The sequence below is a fragment of the Poromitra crassiceps genome (genome assembly GCF_964638095.1).
Source record: "Poromitra crassiceps genome assembly, chromosome: 6".
NCBI lineage: Eukaryota > Metazoa > Chordata > Actinopteri > Beryciformes > Melamphaidae > Poromitra > Poromitra crassiceps.
The window spans coordinates 7655173-7677211 of NC_139627.1; the positions used below are offsets into that span (position 1 = coordinate 7655173).

Consider the following 22039-nt stretch of genomic DNA (forward strand, 5'->3'; position numbering starts at 1 on the left):
ACATCCTCCATCCACCCTTTTGTGCTGCCCTGTGAGGAAACTCATGATTCTGTTTTTGGTCATCAGTGATGTCATAATAGAGCAATTGTGATGTCATCAGTGATGCGAAGTTGTGACGTCATCAGTGATGTCATAAGAGCAAGGGCAATATCTGCGATTTTTGTCCCGAGAGTGTTGTCATTCAACTGGAAGTGATGTCATCATAGCATTTCATTTAGTCTCTACTAGTTCTTCTCATTGCATCATTTATGAGCTAGATCGCCACCTTTAAATGAGCCTGCCATAATAGCAGTGTATTGTACTTCATTGGTTCTCAAAGTGAGTACCGTAATTTCCGCACTATAAGCCGCACCGGAGTATAAGCCGCAGCAGCAAAATTGCCTGTTTATTACATATATAAGCCGCACCGGACTATAAGCCGCGGGTGTTTTAATGTTTTAATGTTTTTTTTTTTTTTTTTTTTTTTTTTTTTTTTTTATGTTTAATTACCATATGTAAGGGTTCGTGCACAGAGGGGATTGTCGGGAAAGAGATGGCTGTTTGAGGAAGCTCCCATTTATTAACATTTCAACAAAACAACATAACACAACACCACCTGTGTTTTTTTTTACAGTGCACACAGTGTCCGCGGTGTGGTGAAAAGAGGGCAAGAGAGGAAATTAAAACAGAAGTGGATTTATAGTTAGAAAGAGTGCTAAAGAAGAGAGAATTCCGTTTTTTATTTATTTTTTTTCTGAAAAAATCCATAGATAAGCCGCACCGTTATATAAGCCGCAGGGGCCAAAAAACGGGTAAAAAGCCGCGGCTTATAGTCCGAAATTTACGGTAGTAATTGGCACTTTTAGGTGTTTTATTACAGAATGTGTATTAAACCCATGACCAAAATAGTCATACAAATCTGTCATTGTGTTACTTACAGTATGGATGGAATTCTGGTAAAAATAATTATTACCCTTTTTGCTGGGGACCCCCTGGAACCAATGACCTCTGGGGGTCCCCCAGACCCCACTTTGAGAACCACTTGTTTACACCGACATAAGTAAAGGAAGTTCATCTTGTAGACATGCTTATCTTGAAATCTAAAACTGTTCTGAACTCGTGGAGAATGCAGGCGTTTACAGACAGAACGACAGATGTTAATGTCAGCAAGCAGTCACTTCAGATCTTGAAATGAGCTGTACCTATCCAGATGTTAAACGTGTCCAGATGTTAAATGAGCTGTACCTATCCAGATGTTAAACATGTCCAGATGTTAAATGAGCTGTCCCTATCCAGATGTTAAACGTGTCCAGATGTTAAATGAGCTGTACCTATCCAGATGTTAAACGTGTCCAGATGTTAAATGAGCTGTACCTATCCAGATGTTAAACGTGTCCAGATGTTAAATGAGCTGTCCCTATCCAGATGTTAAATGAGCTGTACCTATCCAGATGTTAAACGTGTCACTGAAGTGCAGCTTTCTGCCAAGGCTGTGAAGACTGAGAGGAATGAACAACAACAAAATAGACACATCTCAAGTATTCAACATTCTTCTAAGAAAGCTAGAAATTAATTTTGAATAATTTGTTGCCACTTTAATAATATATGTCCCTGCACTGCAGGGAACTGTTTTCTGTTTCTGTGCTTGTCATATTAATATATAATGTTTGTGGTTTGTATTTTCTTATTGGATCATTGAATACACCATTACATGATAATCTGACCATTTTTGTGATGTTGGCATCATTGTATTCTTACATCATCAACACCATGTTCTTCAGTTTATCATGTTCAGTTCAACAATCATTTGCAGGAAGGAACAACCATTTGCTGGTAAAAGTACAGATCCACCACAAAACCACTCAGTGCCGTTCTGCAAAGGCTCCAATTCTGACAAATGTTCAAGGACCAATTATATCAATTTCAGTGCTTTTACAAAAAGCTGAAGGATTGATCCTGTTTCTATGAACAGCTTTAGTCACAGCTTGCAGAAGAGAGAGAGGAGTGGGTACGAGTAGCATGTTTTGACTTGTCTTGACTTTGTTGTTCTCAGGGTCTGCCAGGCTCTCCTGGAGAGCAGGGACCCAGGGGACCGCAGGTGAGAATAACCTTTACTGGAGCAGTTACCTGTGACATTAAGAACTGAACTTTACTTCCCGCATGTGACCTATTCTAAATGAGTTGGACATACTGTAGAGTGGTATGCCATCGGTTTGCAGGCCACTCATTACAATATAATATTATTCAATACTGTAGCTTCAATTCAGCTTGCAAGGCCAAAACAGTAAACATAATGTGCATCTTAATACAAAAGTGAGAAGCACACCTCACTTTCACAAGTTAACAACATTCACAGGTGAATTATTATTCTGGTCAGTCTAGTAATGAGGAAAGCCAACAACAACAAGTTAAACAACGTCCACAGGTTTAGATAGAGCTGTGTTTTGCTGAAAAGCAGAGCAATGAGAGAATGCAGCCTTGGGGAGTTTCAACTTTTTGTGCCACCAACACTTTGTGAGAATAAGTGTCAGTTGAAAATGTCTTTTGTGAATACAATTCTTCTTTCTCACAGGGTCGACTTGGAGATGTCGGACCCAGTGGGATACAGGGCTTACCGGTAAGTCACAGTGCTTAGGGTGAAAATCCATTTACACCCAAAATGTGCATTGTGCTCGTTCGTGCGTACGTGAATTAACTGAAATGAGTCAAATTTGACTGAAATCCAAATCTTAATGAAACAATTTATAAGACTAATAATCATAATAAACTTCATTTATATAGCACCTTTCAGAACATAAAATGCAGCTCAACATCAAATAATTATTAAATACAGGTAAATTAATTAAACTCAAGGCAATAAAAATACATTTTGAGCTGCTTCTTCAAACCTTCAACAGAGGTTGCCTTTCTGATATGTAGTGGGAGCAAATCCTTGGTGCATAGTTGGAGAAAGCTGCAACACCATCATGCATCTTGCTGGCACATTTAGCACGTCAGCATTCTGTGATCTGAGTGAGAGGTTTGGAACATACTCGACAGGCAGTCTGAAAGATACGCTAAATCATTTAAAGATTTAAAAATAAATACAATCATTTTCAAATCTATCCTCAACGTAATAGGTAGCCACTGCAGGGATGCTAATACTGGTGTTATAGGATCACTTTCCCTGGTTTTGGTTCAAATTCTTGCTGCCGAGTTTTGATCAAGCCGCAGCCAATCTTGTTTCTTTTTTTTTTAGAGCGTGACTAACTGTGATTGGATAGGAAGAAGTATGAATGAAACTGGGCGTGACTAACTGTGATTGGATAGGAAGAAGTATGAATGAAACTGGGCGTGGATAACTACTGTATGATTGAATATGACGAAATGTGAATGAAACAGCAGGGTGTGACCCAAGTACTGTAGTCTTCCTGATTGAAATTACGCACTTCTTAAATATGGAAGAGAGAAAACACAGATCTTTGTGTTCTCTGCCATGATGCCACTAGCGTGTGTGCTAACGTGTGTGCTAACAACACTAGCGTGTGTGCTAACGTGTGTGCTAACAACACTAGCGTGTGTGCTAACGTGTGTGCTAACAACACTCCAGGTTGTGACTCAAATTCATGAGGATTTTTTTGACATGCGTCTGAAATTCAAACACAATCCATATCTCTTTTTCTGTGTTTATTTCCAGGGTCTGGTCGGTCTCCCAGGTGCTGATGGGGCGATGGGAAAACCAGGACCCAGGGGAAGCAAAGGGCCCCCAGGGCCACAGGGTCCGGGCGGCCCGCCGGGAATCACAGTGAGTGGGTACTTACCATCAACTGCTGTTTTACATACCTCAAAACAATAATAGGTCATAAAAAAATAAGATAGTAGATAATAAAAGACAAAGATAAAATAAACAAATAAAATTAAGAAGATGCAAATCTGTCTACCATACTGTACCTTATAGAAACAGGTGTCTGATATTACACATGATTTGTGTATCAAGGTTCACAAATAACCAACAAAATGATCATTTGCCAAAAAAAAAATACAATTTGCAGTATGCTGTATCTTTCCAGGAAATTAAATAGTAGTGCAGTGGTAGATTCCCTGCCTGCCAACAGGAGGGATGCAGGTTCGAGCCCCCGTGTTGCCTCCGGCTTGATCGGGCGTCCATACAGGCACAATTGGCCGTGTCTGCGGGTGGGAAGCCGGATTAAGGTCACTGCACTAGTACCTCCTCTGGTCGGTCGGGGCGCCTGTTCAGGGGGGAGAAGGACTGGGTGGAATAGCGTGACCCTCCCACGCACTACTTCCTGCTGGTGAAACTCCTTGCTGTCAGATCATAAATAAATGGATAGATCGATCGATAGATAGATAGATAGATAGATAGATAGATAGATAGATAGATAGATAGATAGCATTATATCAAGATAAACTACTCCAGGGCCAAGACATATCTATAAGAGCCGTGATTAAGTGGGTGTTTGACCTGATCTTATCTATAAGAACATAGTAGAGTCATGCTAAACTGGGTGTGATCAGTCAGTTTGACCTGATCTTGTGAATGTACTGACTCGGCTGTGCTGTTTCCTCCCAGGGCCAACAAGGTGCTGATGGGTTATTAGGAGCAGCAGGGGAAAGAGGAGAGAAGGTAAGCTCATGATGTTGATTCTGTCATGCCAATGTCTTCTTCATAGCGCTCTCTTGGAGCAATAATATCTAAAGTAAGCTTTTATTATGCATTTTAACTTTATACTTTATTTCTTATCTAATGTGTTGCAGTATATACTGTATGTGGTGTAATGCGCTTAGTGCTGACTTTATGAAATGTGCAATATCAATAAGGTGGACTTGCCTTCTGTGTAAGGGTTTGTTGGGTTTGCTTACTGATCTGTTATGGTAACCTGCAGGGTTTGCCTGGACCATCTGGTGATGAAGGCTCTACAGGACAAGACGGAGAACAGGTTTGTACAGTTTTATAGAAGAGAAAGCTCAAGCATATATATATATACTGTATATATATATCTCTCCACCTAGCCCTCGGACACACACACACACGGACACACACACACACACACACACACACACACACACACACACACACACACACACACACACACACACACACACACACAAACACACTGGTGTTCTCTCCAACTTCCATACTATAATTAGATAAGAAGAGTTTCATTGAGGTGTGTTTGTTTGTCTTTGAAGATTGTTTTTTTTTTATAAATAAAAACAATGTTATCTTATCTACATTCACAGGAGGACAGTAGAGACATTTTTCAGTTTGTGATTGTTGTGACTTTGTATTCTCAGGGTCTGCCTGGCCACACGGGAGTGGAGGGCCCGCTTGGAAGGAAAGGGGACCAGGTCAGTGATAGCTGCTTGACTCCCTGAGTCTTTGCCTCACTGTTCTTTCAATTTGGAAAATATTCACTTTGTACAACCAAAGAAGCAGCCAGATGGGGCACGGTGGCGCAGTGGTAGCACTGTCGCCTCACAGCAAGAAGGTCCTGGGTTCGATTCCCACCTGGGATGCTGTGGGTGCTGAGGGTGTGTCCGCATCCCCATGTCCTCAGTGCCTACAGCCCAGGTGGGCTCATCAAAAGGGCCTTTCTGTGTGGAGTCTGCATGTTCTCCCTGCTGTTTTTTTCTTCTTATTTTTGTCATCATCGATTTGATGACGAAACGTTATTTTTTCTTGCCTGGTTGTAAGGCTAATATAAGGTAAGGCTAAGATAGGCTAAGGTAAGGCTGTGGGATCCATATTATGTGTGTTTAACAGTCTATTGTTCAATTTAACAGTGAAAGGAATCTTCAGTAGGGAATTACAGTTCAACCCATGTCTGTAAATGCTGTCTGTAAAAGAGTTGTATCTCAGCTCCTGCCTTCTCCTGTCATGTGTGACAGGGTGACCCAGGGGCTTGTGGGAAACTTGGTCCTCCAGGGATTCCAGGAGACAGAGGACTTCAGGGTCTCAAAGGTCTGCAGGGACCTGCTGGACCGCTGGGTAAAGAGGTTGGTGCTGCACTCATCTGACATTTTGTCCAAGTTTGGGCGAAGATGCTTTTGTGACCCCCGGTCTAGAGGCTTGATCTACACTGAAAATCAGTTTTTTAAATTTCCTTTTCACAGAGAAGGTTTGAGCTTTTAAGCAATATCCCGGTTCACATTCATATCAGTGGGATGGTCAGAAAGGCTCAGTGATTGTCTTTACCTCAGGCTCACTGTAGAAAAGAGAACAAGGGCCAAACTAAAGATCTGTAATTTGAAGACCCTCTTTGACATCATGTTTTTAACGGACTCAGAAGCTCGTTCAGTGAATGACGAGTGATGCCTCAGTGTTCTACTCTACTGAACAACTCAGAAGGTCTTTGGTTGTAGCAGCAGTCACAGTCTCAAATGGCTTTTTATGGTGTTGTGTACATCTACTGAACTGTGAATGAAATGTCCATATTGTTTATTGTCTGTATGAGTCGATTTAGTGGCAGATGAGTTTCCCCACTGGAGATCAGTGAAGATGTCTAATCTATAATCTAATAATACACATTCACATCTCTAACCCTAACCTGATATCTAATACACATTTCTTAATCAATTTTAGCCCATCTAACTTTTTTTTTTACCCAATTTTGTACGTGCTCCTTCATATGTAACATGATTTGAAAACCATCAAACCTCCATCAGCACCATTAATGTAAAAGCATAAGCCATGAAATTAAAATGTCCTGATGATGTTATGAAAGCAATAGCGATGTTTGAGCAGGGCTTGTCTGCAGCAAACCTGCCACGTATTTCACCATTAGAAACAGAACTTCCACTTTCCAAGCATTTGGAAGCACCTCAAAACATCAATCTGTACTGCAAGCTCATCACAATGTGATACAAACAATTCATCTTGTGTGTTGCCGACAAAACAATTATGCGAGCCAATGAATACAGTCATTCCTTTATCAATTATTTATTGCCACTTTTTCTATTACTGTTTTTACAGTTTCTCTTTCAATATAGAAAACCATCTTGAAAAATAATATACCATCATAGGTCACAAAAGTGGTATGGTATTACATTGAAGGTAATGTTTTGAACACATGAGAGTATGAATTTCAGCATTATAATATGATAATTATTAGTATTCATCAACCTATAATAGTGCAGTGAAGCAAAAAGAACAGTCAGGAACTGATGAGAAAAACAAAATAGGAAATAAATACTTTGAAATCGATCATTTGAACCCCCCCCACCCCCTCCACCCCACCCCAAAAGTCTGATACACACTAAGGCAGTCACCTAACTCCAGGTTTGTGTTGATGCACCCTAGGGTGATGTTGGTCATCCCGGTGATGCTGGTGACCCTGGGCCCAAGGGGGACAAGGTAAACTTCATTGTTATATTAACAAAGCCAGCAGTATATGCCTTTCCTTTATTAGAGCTGATTGCTTGTTCTATGCAATATAGTTATTATTATAGTTTTCATATGCTTATTTATTTGTCTGGACCACAATAGATATAAGCTTACCAGTTGTATCCTTGACCATTTCTGAAAACTCTACAGTAGGTGGTTTTCCTGTCGTTTATGTTTCTTTTAATTGTCTAATAACTCAAAATCAAATCAGTGTCAGAACGGATAAGCTAATATCCTGTTCATAGAGAGGTCAAGTCTGTGGTTAGTCAAGTTTGACAGGACCTGAGTGTTGGTTGCAGTGTTTGACCTGTTGTCTGCAGGGTGGTGTGGGACCGTATGGGCTGTCTGGTAGAGAGGGGCCCTGGGGTGCGCTGGGTGACAACGGAGAGAGGGGCCCTAAAGGGGAGAAGGGCCACATTGGACTATTGGTGAGCACAACTTTTCTCATCATCAAACCAGAATCACCACAATCACAACCACCTCAAATGGGTTCATTTGTTTCAGTGCATTTTGATTGATTTATTAAAAAAAAAATGATTGCATAAATGTTTGTTTGAAATATATCTGCACACCAAAAGTGAGTCATCCATATTATTTCAGGCATTGATTATTACAGCCATAATACCTGCATTATGTGACGCTTAGCTACCCCACATTCTTATCTACATCTCCATTGAACACATAATCCTGGCTTTCACATAATGGTTACCAATGCATGTATGTATGTATATATCTCTATATATATATATATATATATATAGAGAGAGAGAGAGAGAGAGAGAGAGAGAGAGAGAGAGAGAGAGAGAGAGAGAGAGAGAGATATAGTTTTCTACATGGCCCCCTTGCTCAGACCACACCCATCATTCAAACTGGGCCTCATTGTGATGTGTCCCGCCTGGACTACTGCAACGTGCTCCTGGCCGGCCTACCTGCCACCGACATCCGACCGCTTCAGCTCATTCAGAACGCTGCAGCCCGTCTGGTTTTCAACCAACCCAAATTCTCTCACGTCACTCCCCTCTTCCAGGAGCTCCACTGGCTTCCCATCTCGGCCCGCATCAAATTCAAGACACTGGTACTGGCCTACAGGGCAGTACACCAAACAGCTCCCCTGTACCTGCAATCTATGGTCAGGTTCCAAACCTCTCAGCGCTCCCTTCGCTCCTCCACCAGTGCAGGATGCCTCGCCCCTCCTTCGCTACGGGGGCTCAAAAGTCGCTCATCCCGATCTCGACTCTTCTCGTCCCTGGCACCTCAATGGTGGAACGAGCTTCCACCTTCGGTCAGGACGGCTGAATCACTGCCGATCTTTCGGAAAAGACTAAAGACTCACCTTTTCAGGCTCCATCTGGGCCCTTCTTGATCTAACTTCGTTCTCTCTCTCTCTTTCTTAAAAAAAAAAAAAAATACTAACCTAAACTTGTACCACTAACCTAAACTTGTACCACTGTTCCTTCAGAAGTTGTAGTTGTCATAGACTGTACTCCATAGTTGATTGCTCTATTGCTGACAAAAATGTGTTATTGTAAGTCGCTTTGGATAAAAGCGTCTGCCAAATGATGTAATGTAATGTGAACTACACACCTGTAAAGTTTCGTGTTGGCATCTTGCACGGTTTAGACGCTATACTGTATATCTGTCCACAGACAGACAGATACAGCAAGACACACACACACACACACACACACACACACACACACACACACACACACACACACACACACAGACAGACAGACTCACAGGGTGAAAACAATACCAGCTACACACTGTTGCAGCTGGTAATAAAGCACAGCTGATTGAGATGTATGATATTTATCAGCTGCTTGAAAGCAGCTTTTGTAACAGTAAGGCATAGTTGTGCCTGTGCTGGCCCTCATGTCACGGTCATCTGCTTGAACAGGGTGAGCCTGGGCTGATGGGGGAGCTGGGACCTGCAGGTGTGACGGGGTTACAGGTGAGTCACGTCACATGACACTTCTTCACTGAGAGAGTATTGACTCTGTGGACACTGGACAGCATGAGAGTATTGACTCTGTGGACACTGGACAGCATGAGAGTATTGACTCTGTGGACACTGGACAGCATGAGAGTATTGACTCTGTGGACAGCATGCCATTCAGAGAGGCCTTGAAATTAACCCTTATTGAACAACTTGTCCTATGATTTGACAGTCATTGATCCGGCTGACATGTTTTCCTGTTGTCAGTCTCGCACCAGCCATCTTCATACACTTACAAGCCATAGATAGTGTGTGTAGTGTTTCTATACAGACTGAATGTGATGTGATGTGTCTGTAGTGTTTCTATACAGACTGAATGTGATGTGATGTGTCTGTAGTGTTTCTATACAGACTGAATGTGATGTGATGTGTCTGTAGTGTTTCTATACAGACTGAATGTGATGTGATGTGTCTGTAGTGTTTCTATACAGACTGAATGTGATGTGATGTGTCTGTAGTGTTTCTATACAGACTGAATGTGATGTGATGTGTCTGTAGTGTTTCTATACAGACTAAATGTGATGTGATGTGTCTGTAGTGTTTCTATACAGACTGAATCTGATGTGATGTGTCTGTAGTGTTTCTATACAGACTGAATGTGATGTGATGTGTCTGTAGTGTTTCTATACAGACTAAATGTGATGTGATGTGTATGTAGTGTTTCTATACAGACTGAATCTGATGTGATGTGTCTGTAGTGTTTCTATACAGACTGAATGTGATGTGATGTGTCTGTAGTGTTTCTATACAGACTGAATGTGATGTGATGTGTATGTAGTGTTTCTATACAGACTGAATGTGATGTGATGTGTCTGTAGTGTTTCTATACAGACTGAATGTGATGTGATGTGTGTGTAGTGTTTCTATACAGACTGAATCTGATGTGATGTGTCTGTAGTGTTTCTATACAGACTGAATCTGATGTGATGTGTCTGTAGTGTTTCTATACAGACTGAATGTGATGTGATGTGTCTGTAGTGTTTCTATACAGACTGAATCTGATGTGATGTGTCTGTAGTGTTTCTATACAGACTGAATGTGATGTGATGTGTCTGTAGTGTTTCTATACAGACTGAATCTGATGTGATGTGTGTGTAGTGTTTCTATACAGACTGAATGTGATGTGATGTGTCTGTAGTGTTTCTATACAGACTGAATGTGATGTGATGTGTCTGTAGTGTTTCTATACAGACTGAATGTGATGTGATGTGTCTGTAGTGTTTCTATACAGACTGAATGTGATGTGATGTGTCTGTAGTGTTTCTATACAGACTGAATCTGATGTGATGTGTATGTAGTGTTTCTATACAGACTGAATCTGATGTGATGTGTCTGTAGTGTTTCTATACAGACTGAATGTGATGTGATGTGTCTGTAGTGTTTCTATACAGACTGAATGTGATGTGATGTGTCTGTAGTGTTTCTATACAGACTGAATCTGATGTGATGTGTGTGTAGTGTTTCTATACAGACTGAATGTGATGTGATGTGTCTGTAGTGTTTCTATACAGACTGAATGTGATGTGATGTGTCTGTAGTGTTTCTATACAGACTGAATGTGATGTGATGTGTCTGTAGTGTTTCTATACAGACTGAATGTGATGTGATGTGTCTGTAGTGTTTCTATACAGACTGAATGTGATGTGATGTGTCTGTAGTGTTTCTATACAGACTGAATGTGATGTGATGTGTCTGTAGTGTTTCTATACAGACTGAATCTGATGTGATGTGTATGTAGTGTTTCTATACAGACTGAATCTGATGTGATGTGTCTGTAGTGTTTCTATACAGACTGAATGTGATGTGATGTGTCTGTAGTGTTTCTATACAGACTGAATGTGATGTGATGTGTCTGTAGTGTTTCTATACAGACTGAATCTGATGTGATGTGTGTGTAGTGTTTCTATACAGACTGAATGTGATGTGATGTGTCTGTAGTGTTTCTATACAGACTGAATGTGATGTGATGTGTCTGTAGTGTTTCTATACAGACTGAATGTGATGTGATGTGTCTGTAGTGTTTCTATACAGACTGAATGTGATGTGATGTGTGTGTAGTGTTTCTATACAGACTGAATGTGATGTGATTTGTCTGTAGTGTTTCTATACAGACTGAATGTGATGTGATGTGTCTGTAGTGTTTCTATACAGACTGAATGTGATGTGATGTGTCTGTAGTGTTTCTATACAGACTGAATGTGATGTGATGTGTCTGTAGTGTTTCTATACAGACTGAATGTGATGTGATGTGTCTGTAGTGTTTCTATACAGACTGAATGTGATGTGATGTGTCTGTAGTGTTTCTATACAGACTGAATGTGATGTGATGTGTCTGTAGTGTTTCTATACAGACTGAATGTGATGTGATGTGTCTGTAGTGTTTCTATACAGACTGAATGTGATGTGATGTGTCTGTAGTGTTTCTATACAGACTGAATGTGATGTGATGTGTATGTAGTGTTTCTATACAGACTGAATGTGATGTGATGTGTCTGTAGTGTTTCTATACAGACTGAATGTGATGTGATGTGTCTGTAGTGTTTCTATACAGACTGAATGTGATGTGATGTGTCTGTAGTGTTTCTATACAGACTGAATGTGATGTGATGTGTCTGTAGTGTTTCTATACAGACTGAATGTGATGTGATGTGTATGTAGTGTTTCTATACAGACTGAATGTGATGTGATGTGTCTGTAGTTTTTCTATACAGACTGAATGTGATGTGATGTGTATGTAGTGTTTCTATACAGACTGAATGTGATGTGATGTGTATGTAGTGTTTCTATACAGACTGAATGTGATGTGATGTGTCTGTAGTGTTTCTATACAGACTGAATGTGATGTGATGTGTCTGTAGTGTTTCTATACAGACTGAATGTGATGTGATGTGTCTGTAGTGTTTCTATACAGCCTGAATGTGATGTGATGTGTCTGTAGTGTTTCTATACAGACTGAATGTGATGTGATGTGTCTGTAGTGTTTCTATACAGACTGAATGTGATGTGATGTGTCTGTAGTGTTTCTATACAGACTGAATCTGATGTGATGTGTCTGTAGTGTTTCTATAAAGACTGAATGTGATGTGATGTGTATGTAGTGTTTCTATACAGACTGAATGTGATGTGATGTGTATGTAGTGTTTCTATACAGACTGAATGTGATGTGATGTGTCTGTAGTGTTTCTATACAGACTGAATGTGATGTGATGTGTCTGTAGTGTTTCTATACAGACTGAATGTGATGTGATGTGTCTGTAGTGTTTCTATACAGACTGAATGTGATGTGATGTGTCTGTAGTGTTTCTATACAGACTGAATCTGATGTGATGTGTGTGTAGTGTTTCTATACAGACTGAATGTGATGTGATGTGTCTGTAGTGTTTCTATACAGACTGAATGTGATGTGATGTATCTGTAGTGTTTCTATACAGACTGAATGTGATGTGATGTGTCTGTAGTGTTTCTATACAGACTGAATGTGATGTGATGTGTCTGTAGTGTTTCTATACAGACTGAATGTGATGTGATGTGTCTGTAGTGTTTCTATACAGACTGAATGTGATGTGATGTGTCTGTAGTGTTTCTATACAGACTGAATGTGATGTGATGTGTCTGTAGTGTTTCTATACAGACTGAATGTGATGTGATGTGTATGTAGTGTTTCTATACAGACTGAATGTGATGTGATGTGTCTGTAGTGTTTCTATACAGACTGAATGTGATGTGATGTGTCTGTAGTGTTTCTATACAGACTGAATGTGATGTGATGTGTCTGTAGTGTTTCTATACAGACTGAATGTGATGTGATGTGTCTGTAGTGTTTCTATACAGACTGAATGTGATGTGATGTGTCTGTAGTGTTTCTATACAGACTGAATGTGATGTGTCTGTAGTGTTTCTATACAGACTGAATGTGATGTGATGTGTCTGTAGTGTTTCTATACAGACTGAATCTGATGTGATGTGTCTGTAGTGTTTCTATACAGACTGAATGTGATGTGATGTGTCTGTAGTGTTTCTATACAGACTGAATCTGATGTGATGTGTATGTAGTGTTTCTATACAGACTGAATGTGATGTGATGTGTCTGTAGTGTTTCTATACAGACTGAATGTGATGTGATGTGTCTGTAGTGTTTCTATACAGACTGAATGTGATGTGATGTGTCTGTAGTGTTTCTATACAGACTGAATGTGATGTGATGTGTCTGTAGTGTTTCTATACAGACTGAATGTGATGTGATGTGTCTGTAGTGTTTCTATACAGACTGAATGTGATGTGATGTGTCTGTAGTGTTTCTATACAGACTGAATGTGATGTGATGTGTCTGTAGTGTTTCTATACAGACTGAATCTGATGTGATGTGTCTGTAGTGTTTCTATACAGACTGAATGTGATGTGATGTGTCTGTAGTGTTTCTATACAGACTGAATGTGATGTGATGTGTATGTAGTGTTTCTATACAGACTGAATCTGATGTGATGTGTGTGTAGTGTTTCTATACAGACTGAATGTGATGTGATGTGTCTGTAGTGTTTCTATACAGACTGAATCTGATGTGATGTGTCTGTAGTGTTTCTATACAGACTGAATGTGATGTGATGTGTCTGTAGTGTTTCTATAAAGACTGAATGTGATGTGATGTGTCTGTAGTGTTTCTATACAGACTGAATGTGATGTGATGTGTGTGTAGTGTTTCTATACAGACTGAATGTGATGTGATGTGTCTGTAGTGTTTCTATACAGACTGAATCTGATGTGATGTGTCTGTAGTGTTTCTATACAGACTGAATGTGATGTGATGTGTCTGTAGTGTTTCTATACAGACTGAATGTGATGTGATGTGCTTGCTTTAGGGACTTACAGGCCCCAGGGGACCACCAGGGCCAGATGGACCCCAGGGACAGAAGGTAACGGACAAGGAGTCACAATACACTTATAATTTTGTTATAATCTTGTTCCTATGAGGATGTTTCATTCTTTCATTAAAATGCAATAAATCAACAATATTTGGACAAAAAACATTTCTTAACGTCCTTTTCTAATTTCTCACCCCCAAAAATATATGCGAACCAATGTAATTGTTTCATCTAAAGAGAATTTCCAACATATCGTGTTACTCATCGTGTCAGTGATTCAGTGTTGACATGCCAGAATATACCAGTTCATGTTATATGTTCAAAACATTTTCATCCATGTCTCCAGGGGGAGTCGGGGTCCACAGGAACGCCTGGACCTTCTGGGTTGGGAGGACCTCAGGTAAACGTCCTTCTCATTCATCATGTTGTACCACACAGTGTGTAAGCTGTTACCTTCTCATTCAACATGTTGTTACACACACAGTGTGTAAGCTGTTACCTTCTCATTCAACATGTTGTACCACACAGTGTGTAAGCTGTTACCTTCTCATTCAACATGTTGTACCACACAGTGTGTAAACTGTTACCTTCTCATTCAACATGTTGTTACACACACAGTGTGTAAGCTGTTACCTTCTCATTCAACATGTTGTTACACACACAGTGTGTAAGCTGTTACCTTCTCATTCAACATGTTGTACCACACAGTGTGTAAGCTGTTACCTTCTCATTCAACATGTTGTACCACACAGTGTGTAAGCTGTTACCTTCTCATTCAACATGTTGTTACACACACAGTGTGTAAGCTGTTACCTTCTCATTCATCATGTTGTACCACACAGTGTGTAAGCTGTTACCTTCTCATTCAACATGTTGTACCACACAGTGTGTAAGCTGTTACCTTCTCATTCAACATGTTGTACCACACAGTGTGTAAGCTGTTTGGCTTCAACTGTCCTCTCTTCATCATGTTCACAGGGAATCTCCGGGGCGCCTGGTGTCAGAGGTGACACAGGGAATCTAGGACCACCTGTAAGTGTCTTCTGCTATTATAAACTCACTCACTGTGGTGTATTTGTCATGCACAACAACACATGAAGCCATATTTAATCTATTGCACTAACGTAAAGGAATAGTTCAATCAAAAATGTAAAAATCTGCCATTATCTACTCACCCTCATGCCAGTTGAAACAGGTGAAGTTTGTAGTCCATGCAACACACTGGGAGGTTTCCAGCACAACTCTGTAGCAGCCTTCTCCAAAAATACTAACGTCAGTTAGAGTTCCAAAAAGAGTTAAAAAAAAACACACTTGTGACCCATGACTCCATGAAGTAAAAACAAACTCCTCTTTAAGCCAAACGATTGTGCAGTGAGTGGAAACCTCTGCTAGAAGGCCCTCACAGTACTACAGTTTAATATGCTGCCTGCTAGCCTGCTAGCTCGCTCACAGACTCAATATTGAGATAGCAACAGGTGGAAAAGAATGTTTTGGCAGAATTTTTTCTTTTTCCACCTGATGGTCAGTTGATGCATTGAGATCTCATTGAGCAACAGGAGAGAAAAGAGACATTAGGGCATCCCGGTGGCTTACCTGGTACTGCACGTACCACAAAGGCTTAGTCCCCACTCTCTCTGCCCACCTCTCCTGTCTGCCTACTGTTCTATCAAAGGGAAAATACCCACAAGAAGAGACTCCAGATTTCTGTTTTCTGATCTTTCAGGGCTAGATAGCTAGGATTCAACCAACGCACAATTGTATTTCCCATGTGTGGAAATAATGTGATTTAGTCTTGTATTCAATCCACTAGTACTAAATAATGTCACTTGATTTGGACAAAAACTGAAATCAAGTCAGATTATCTCACCCAATTGGAAATATTTGGATTTTATTTACTTTAAGGAAAAGTCCATTTTAAGAGCAAATACAAAATGTAAAGACTTTATAAAAGGACTAATGATGAATAGCTTGCATTGCATTGACTCTATGTCTGCATGACAGATTGACTCTATGTCTGCATGACAGGGCCCTGTAGGAGAGGCTGGGCCTCAGGGAGACACAGGTGCTAAAGGAGAAGCAGGGCCAGAGGGACTGAAAGGAGACGTGGGGGCTCCAGGCCCAGCAGGGGAACAGGTGTGTGTGCTTTTCATGCTATATATACCTGCCCACTAGGGGAACAGGTGTGTGTGCTTTTCATGCTATATATACCTGTGTTAGTTCTATTATGCATACTTCATTAAATACAGTGCAAACACCTTGTATGTAGTGGATGTAAATATTTACAATACAACCTTATCTATCTACAATACTACCTTATCTATCTATCAATACTACCTTGTCTATGTAGGGTGAGGATGGTCTGCCAGGAGTCAGGGGTCCAACATCTCTCCCTGGGTTAGAGGTAAGAACTCACCCTCCTTGAGCTGCATCAGTAGTTCAGCTGCTGTTAATAACGTGCGGAGGATTGTGCACTTCCTGAGCCTGCTTCACTTCCTGACTTGTGCCTCATGCTTGCTGTCCTTTCTTTAGGGGCCTCCTGGTGAGGTGGGAGCCCAGGGTCCCCCGGGTCCCCCAGGGGTTCAGGTAAGTTTGGTTGTGCCATATTAGTGAGGAAAATGGGAAACATCCATAGCAATCATAGAGAACATCTATACTATTTGTATGATTGTCTGATAGCAAGTTGGATTTAAAACAAAATATGATTGCCATGCAGGGAGTGCAGGGAAGCCCAGGACCAGAGGGGAACCAGGGCATGAGAGGGGAGAAGGTAAGATGGTCAAAGATTGTTCACCAATACATCTTAATGAGCCATTTACTCTGGTGTTCAAATGCTACTTTTCCAAAAGGGCCAATATGATCGCTAGTTGTTTTACTTCCAAGGTATTCACATGCAGGCCTTTACAAGAGTGGAACAAGCTGGATGGTATATCCCTGGATGGTATAACCCTATATACATGTGTGTATATATACATATACATACATACAGTATATACATATATATACATATGTACATATATGTATATATAGATATATATATATAGGCCAGCTTGTGCATGCAGACAGAGAGGCTGCACTGCGTTTCACTCGCTGGCTGATTTGTGTGATTTCACCCCTACAGGGAGACGCTGGCAGAGATGGATCACCAGGCAAGACGGGTCACATTGGAAGAAGGGTAAATAAGAGCAGAGCTCCTATTCACTCCCTTCTCGTTTCACAGCTTTCCACAAAGACACTTCTGCTGTGTGGAGCTCGGCCCCATGAGAAGAGGCAACGGGGCATACGGACAGATTGGTGGAGAACCACTTCTTATCAACGTTATACAGGCTTTCTTTTTTGTGATATTTTTGTGCTTTTTATGCGCTGAAAGAGGTGATTAAAAAAAAAATCAAAGATTTATGGACTTGCATATATTACTGGCAAACAGTCTGTGTGAATGTGGCTAAAGGGGAAATGGCTAAAAAAGTCTTGACAGCGACCGGCCACAGTAATGAATTCATACATGAAAGATTTGGTTATTTCAGTAATGAATTCATACATGAAAGATTTGGTTATTTCAGTAATGAATTCAGACATGAAAGAGTAGGTTATTTAGTGTGTTTGGCTTCGCTCTGTGCTGCCTCATTGAAAAACATGGTGAACACGTCCACAGGGGAAAAGGGGCAAAGCAGGAGTCAGAGGAAGCAGGGGGGAGAGAGGACCAAAGGTAACACACACACACACACACACACACACACACACACACACACACACACACACACACACACACACACACACACATGTTCTGTACACCTCATTTAATGACGTTGCATGAACCAACAGTATGTTTTGTCACGCCTCACAGGGAGACCAGGGAGCCACAGGATTGGCCGGCCCTGCTGGGTGGGCGGGGCTCATTGTAGGTGGATTTCTTCCTTCTCTAAACAGCCATCTATCCACTCTATCATGACTTATGCTATCGTTTAAAAAGTGTATGTAGGATCTATAAAGAAATGTACTACTATCCCTAACCCTGCACTATTATAATGCATGTGATCATGTGATCAGTCATTTGATTCATGTCTTTGTTTATCATCAAGGGAATCCCCGGATTGCGCGGGGACTTTGGGGATCGAGGTGAAAAGGGGAAAGAGGTAAACACATCATTAATGAACACTATATGGTATAGGTGCAATGGCAGGTTGACATTCAATCAGGACCAAACTGGAATCAACATGTTTGCACTGTATATAAGGTGGGCTTGACTTTTAAAAAATACCATTACCGCTAACGCTATGATTACCTGCTGGGCTTAGTTTGGGTTTGGGTTAATTTCAGGTGGAGCTGTGCTTGAATTGCTTTAGTACTGATCTACTGTGAAGAATGAAGGTGGAGACCTGACTGCACTGTTTGTATCTACAGGCCGAGAAAGGGGACATGGGAGCACCTGGACCAGCTGGAGCTGATGGCATGAAGGTATGAGCTGTCAAGATGTATCATCTCAGTCACATTATGCATAATGTCGACTAATGCACCAATAATAATGTTAGGATGTGAACTGTGATTATAGGTATGATGGTAATGCAGCTACAAATGCCTGTATCATCCAAGTATATTTCATTATTCATAATATTGTAAAGAATATCCTCAAAGATATTGTGGCTATTCTACAATGTTTATCAATGCATCTCTACTGTCTGAAAAGTGTTCTTCAATCTAGTGCACATGCATAAGAATAAGAATAAAATATCATACGCTAGAAAGATTGCTAACTATGATTGTTCTATGATTAATATGGGCTCTGTGAATTTCTCAGGGTATTCAGGGTGCTGTTGGTATGCCGGGGCCGGTAGGCCTGAAGGGGGAACAGGTATCCTACGCAACATTAACACCTTAGTTTTAGTTGTTGGTTCCACTCTTTGAATAGACTTGGTTGATGCCAGTTATGACATTTTGTTCTCTCTTAATCAGGGGAATATTGGCCCGTCTGGACGATGGGGCACACCAGGAATGCCAGGACTGCCTGTAAGTCTGCTTTCTCTCTTTTCCCAATCATTACCCTTAAATCGCCTCAAAATTGAAAGTGCCATGTAATGTATATATAGATTCACTTTGCAAAACACATTTTACAGACTTATACAGTACAGCATTTATATCATTGTATTTTACCTATTTCATGCATGGTCAATCATTACCTGTTTTATTCTCATTTAGCTCTGTTCATTTTCCGTTGGTTATACAAAGTTTTGCCGTGGCTACGCAAATAAGATTTTGTAAAGTTTGGGCAGCTCATCAATTTGATCACTCTGGAGAAAGTAGAATTAATTTACATTTTTTGATTAATTTAAAGTGCAGACTGTCAGGTAACTGATCATTTCTTGATACAGTATGCCAGACTGTTGAATTATTCACTATCCAGCAACTTAAGTGCATTATGACTGTGTTCGTTCTATTGTGTGTTTGAAAAAAAGCCTTTGTCTTGTCTTGTAAAAACTGCACAGATGGTTTCTTATAGCAGCGGATAGAAGCAGCAGGAAGTTGCTTTTTACACTCGATCTGCGCACTTCAAAGCAGGCAATCATACTGACGCTCTCTTCTCTCTTCTGTTGCAGGGTTTGTTTGGATTAAAGGTACAATACCACCACTTCAAGCAGTCTGCTCCCTTCAAATCAAACCCACTGTACATGCAGCTCATACTCATCTGTATATCTGGATCATTTCTGCATTCGTATCGCCTCTAGTTTATGTTCACATCATCGTCACACATTTTGCATATTCTCTTCCCCAACAGGGTTTAAAAGGCTATCCAGGTTTACCTGGCCAGGCTGGGAGGAGGGGCTTCCCGGTAAGTCTGACATCAGAGGTTAGGTATATACTGTAAATGAGATGAATGGGCAGAGTGCAGCACAAACACTGCCAGAATAATGAGTTTGATTCATTTTGGCCGGCTGTGGCTACGCCGTTTTATGTGCCATCGGGCTGAAACTTTCAGGGGGTGTAAAGAGCTGGCCTGGGTAAACCCAGCCCCCACGTGACCTGCTCTCAGACCCTGCTCACAGTCAGTGAGCAGGGTCTGAGAGCAGGTCACATGGGGGCTGGGTTTACCCAGGCTAGTAAAGAGCACCCGTGCGGGTGTCCTGACGGAGCCGGATTTTTTAATTAGGTGATTGCCCTAATGACCTCATCAGTGATGTCATCAGTGATGATGTCTGAGGCAAGTTCAGTGATGATGTCATCAGTGATGTCATCCTTCCACGCACGCTTGGAATCAAGCGCGCGTGAGATTGCTAGTTGTTAAAAAAAGGATTGTGCAGAAAATTCTTGAAACATGCTTGAAAACTGCTTTGGAAAGACATTTTCTCACCCCATGCCAGATTTTTCACTTGCTTTATAAATATATTTTTTAAAGACAGAACACAAGTATTAAATTACTTCTTAAGATAGACATTTTTGCAGTGTACTCCCACAGGGCTAATCGGTGTTGTGCCTGGCCTTTGGTTTTAGGGTCCACCTGGCGTGGCTGGACCCCCAGGACCGTCACTGAACATGACCTTAACTCAACTCAAGGCAAGTCATTCATAACTTCATGATCAAATAAAAGGATTATATAGATTGGTCGAACACATCAGTACAACCATTTACCATCAGAGCGCCTAGGGTACATCTGATGTTACCTGTTTCCAAATACCCTATTGCCGCAAAAGTACTGACGTGGCGGTTACGGTAACGGTTGGATTTCTTTCCATTTGTTTGTACCAGAAAGAGTCCAGCATGTCAAATGATCTTATCACTCTACGACCAAAACTCTGTGAACTAGCAGCTGAAGAAGAACACTCACTCCCACAACAGGCGGTGGCAATAGGATACTTTGAAACACGTAACAGCTGTATATAAATCACATTTTTCTTCTCTTTTTGTTACTACTTTTAAAGTCACACTCGCAAGATCACAAGTAGAAAACATTTGACTGAGAGCAAAAACATAAAATAACAAGTAAAAAATATATATATTAAAAAAAGGCTCAGAGTCAAATATGTTCTGGTCACTCATGATTCTTCTCCTAGCTGTTTAACTTGGTTCCAGGCTTAAAACTGTTTATATATATATTTCCAAACATCTATGGAGAAAATGAACGGGGAATTCTCTTACAGAACCGAACCCGCCAAAAAGTGTGTGGTCACTGTTTAGCTCTATTTGCTCAGTGGGGTTTTGCCGTTTATGCACGCTTGCATTGACTGGACATAGGTTTGAAGAATATTAGTGATGTGTGAATAAATCACACACACACACACACACACACACACACACACACACACACACACACACACACACACAAAAGCCCCTGCCTGGTGTGTGAGGACCTTAACTCAGTGGATCTTCTCTTAATGTGTTTCTGTGTCCAGGACCTGATGTTCATGTCGGACAAGCCCAACTATCCTCTGCTCCAGACGCTGCTGGAGTCTCTGCAGCAGGAGCTCCGGCTGCTGGTCGACCCTCCTGACGGCAGCAAGGAGCATCCTGCCACCACCTGTCTGGAGCTCTGGCTCTGTCACCCCAACTACACCAGCGGTCAGTCACTAACACACTGAGGCCTAGTCTGCACTGACTGCTCCCCACAGATTGCTGCTGCATTTTCACGTGCGATGCGGTTATCTTTAACAAGCTGCACTCTATAGGACCAATCAGCGTGACGCCACTTGCCACCCAGAAATGCGGAACCCCGTGGCAGTTAATACTTTACTTTACTTTATTGTCATTTAGCAGACACTTTTATCCAAAGCGACGTACAACAGATTAAAATACATCACACAATAAAACATAACAGAACAATGGAAATAGATT

The 22039-nt window shown here is 41.0% G+C and overlaps 1 protein-coding gene across 1 annotated transcript in view; it reads left to right on the forward strand.

Annotated features, from left to right (window-relative positions):
- LOC310777676 (uncharacterized protein) overlaps positions 1–21786 on the forward strand; it is a gene marked incomplete at both ends in the record, with an annotated part of 196038 nt that extends 174252 nt beyond the window's left edge. Inside the window, 24 exons of the mRNA XM_083638055.1 lie at positions 2033–2077; positions 2552–2596; positions 3656–3763; positions 4550–4603; positions 4863–4916; positions 5275–5328; positions 5869–5976; positions 7280–7333; positions 7684–7791; positions 9264–9317; positions 14219–14272; positions 14568–14621; positions 15200–15253; positions 16247–16354; positions 16569–16622; positions 16751–16804; positions 16935–16988; positions 17340–17393; positions 17871–17924; positions 18620–18673; positions 19014–19067; positions 19169–19222; positions 19989–20042; positions 21601–21786. Coding sequence (XP_083494181.1) covers positions 2033–2077; positions 2552–2596; positions 3656–3763; positions 4550–4603; positions 4863–4916; positions 5275–5328; positions 5869–5976; positions 7280–7333; positions 7684–7791; positions 9264–9317; positions 14219–14272; positions 14568–14621; positions 15200–15253; positions 16247–16354; positions 16569–16622; positions 16751–16804; positions 16935–16988; positions 17340–17393; positions 17871–17924; positions 18620–18673; positions 19014–19067; positions 19169–19222; positions 19989–20042; positions 21601–21786 — 1626 coding nt within the window. The remainder of the gene's footprint in view (positions 1–2032; positions 2078–2551; positions 2597–3655; positions 3764–4549; positions 4604–4862; positions 4917–5274; positions 5329–5868; positions 5977–7279; positions 7334–7683; positions 7792–9263; positions 9318–14218; positions 14273–14567; positions 14622–15199; positions 15254–16246; positions 16355–16568; positions 16623–16750; positions 16805–16934; positions 16989–17339; positions 17394–17870; positions 17925–18619; positions 18674–19013; positions 19068–19168; positions 19223–19988; positions 20043–21600) is intronic.
- Positions 21787–22039: the final 253 nt, after the last annotated feature.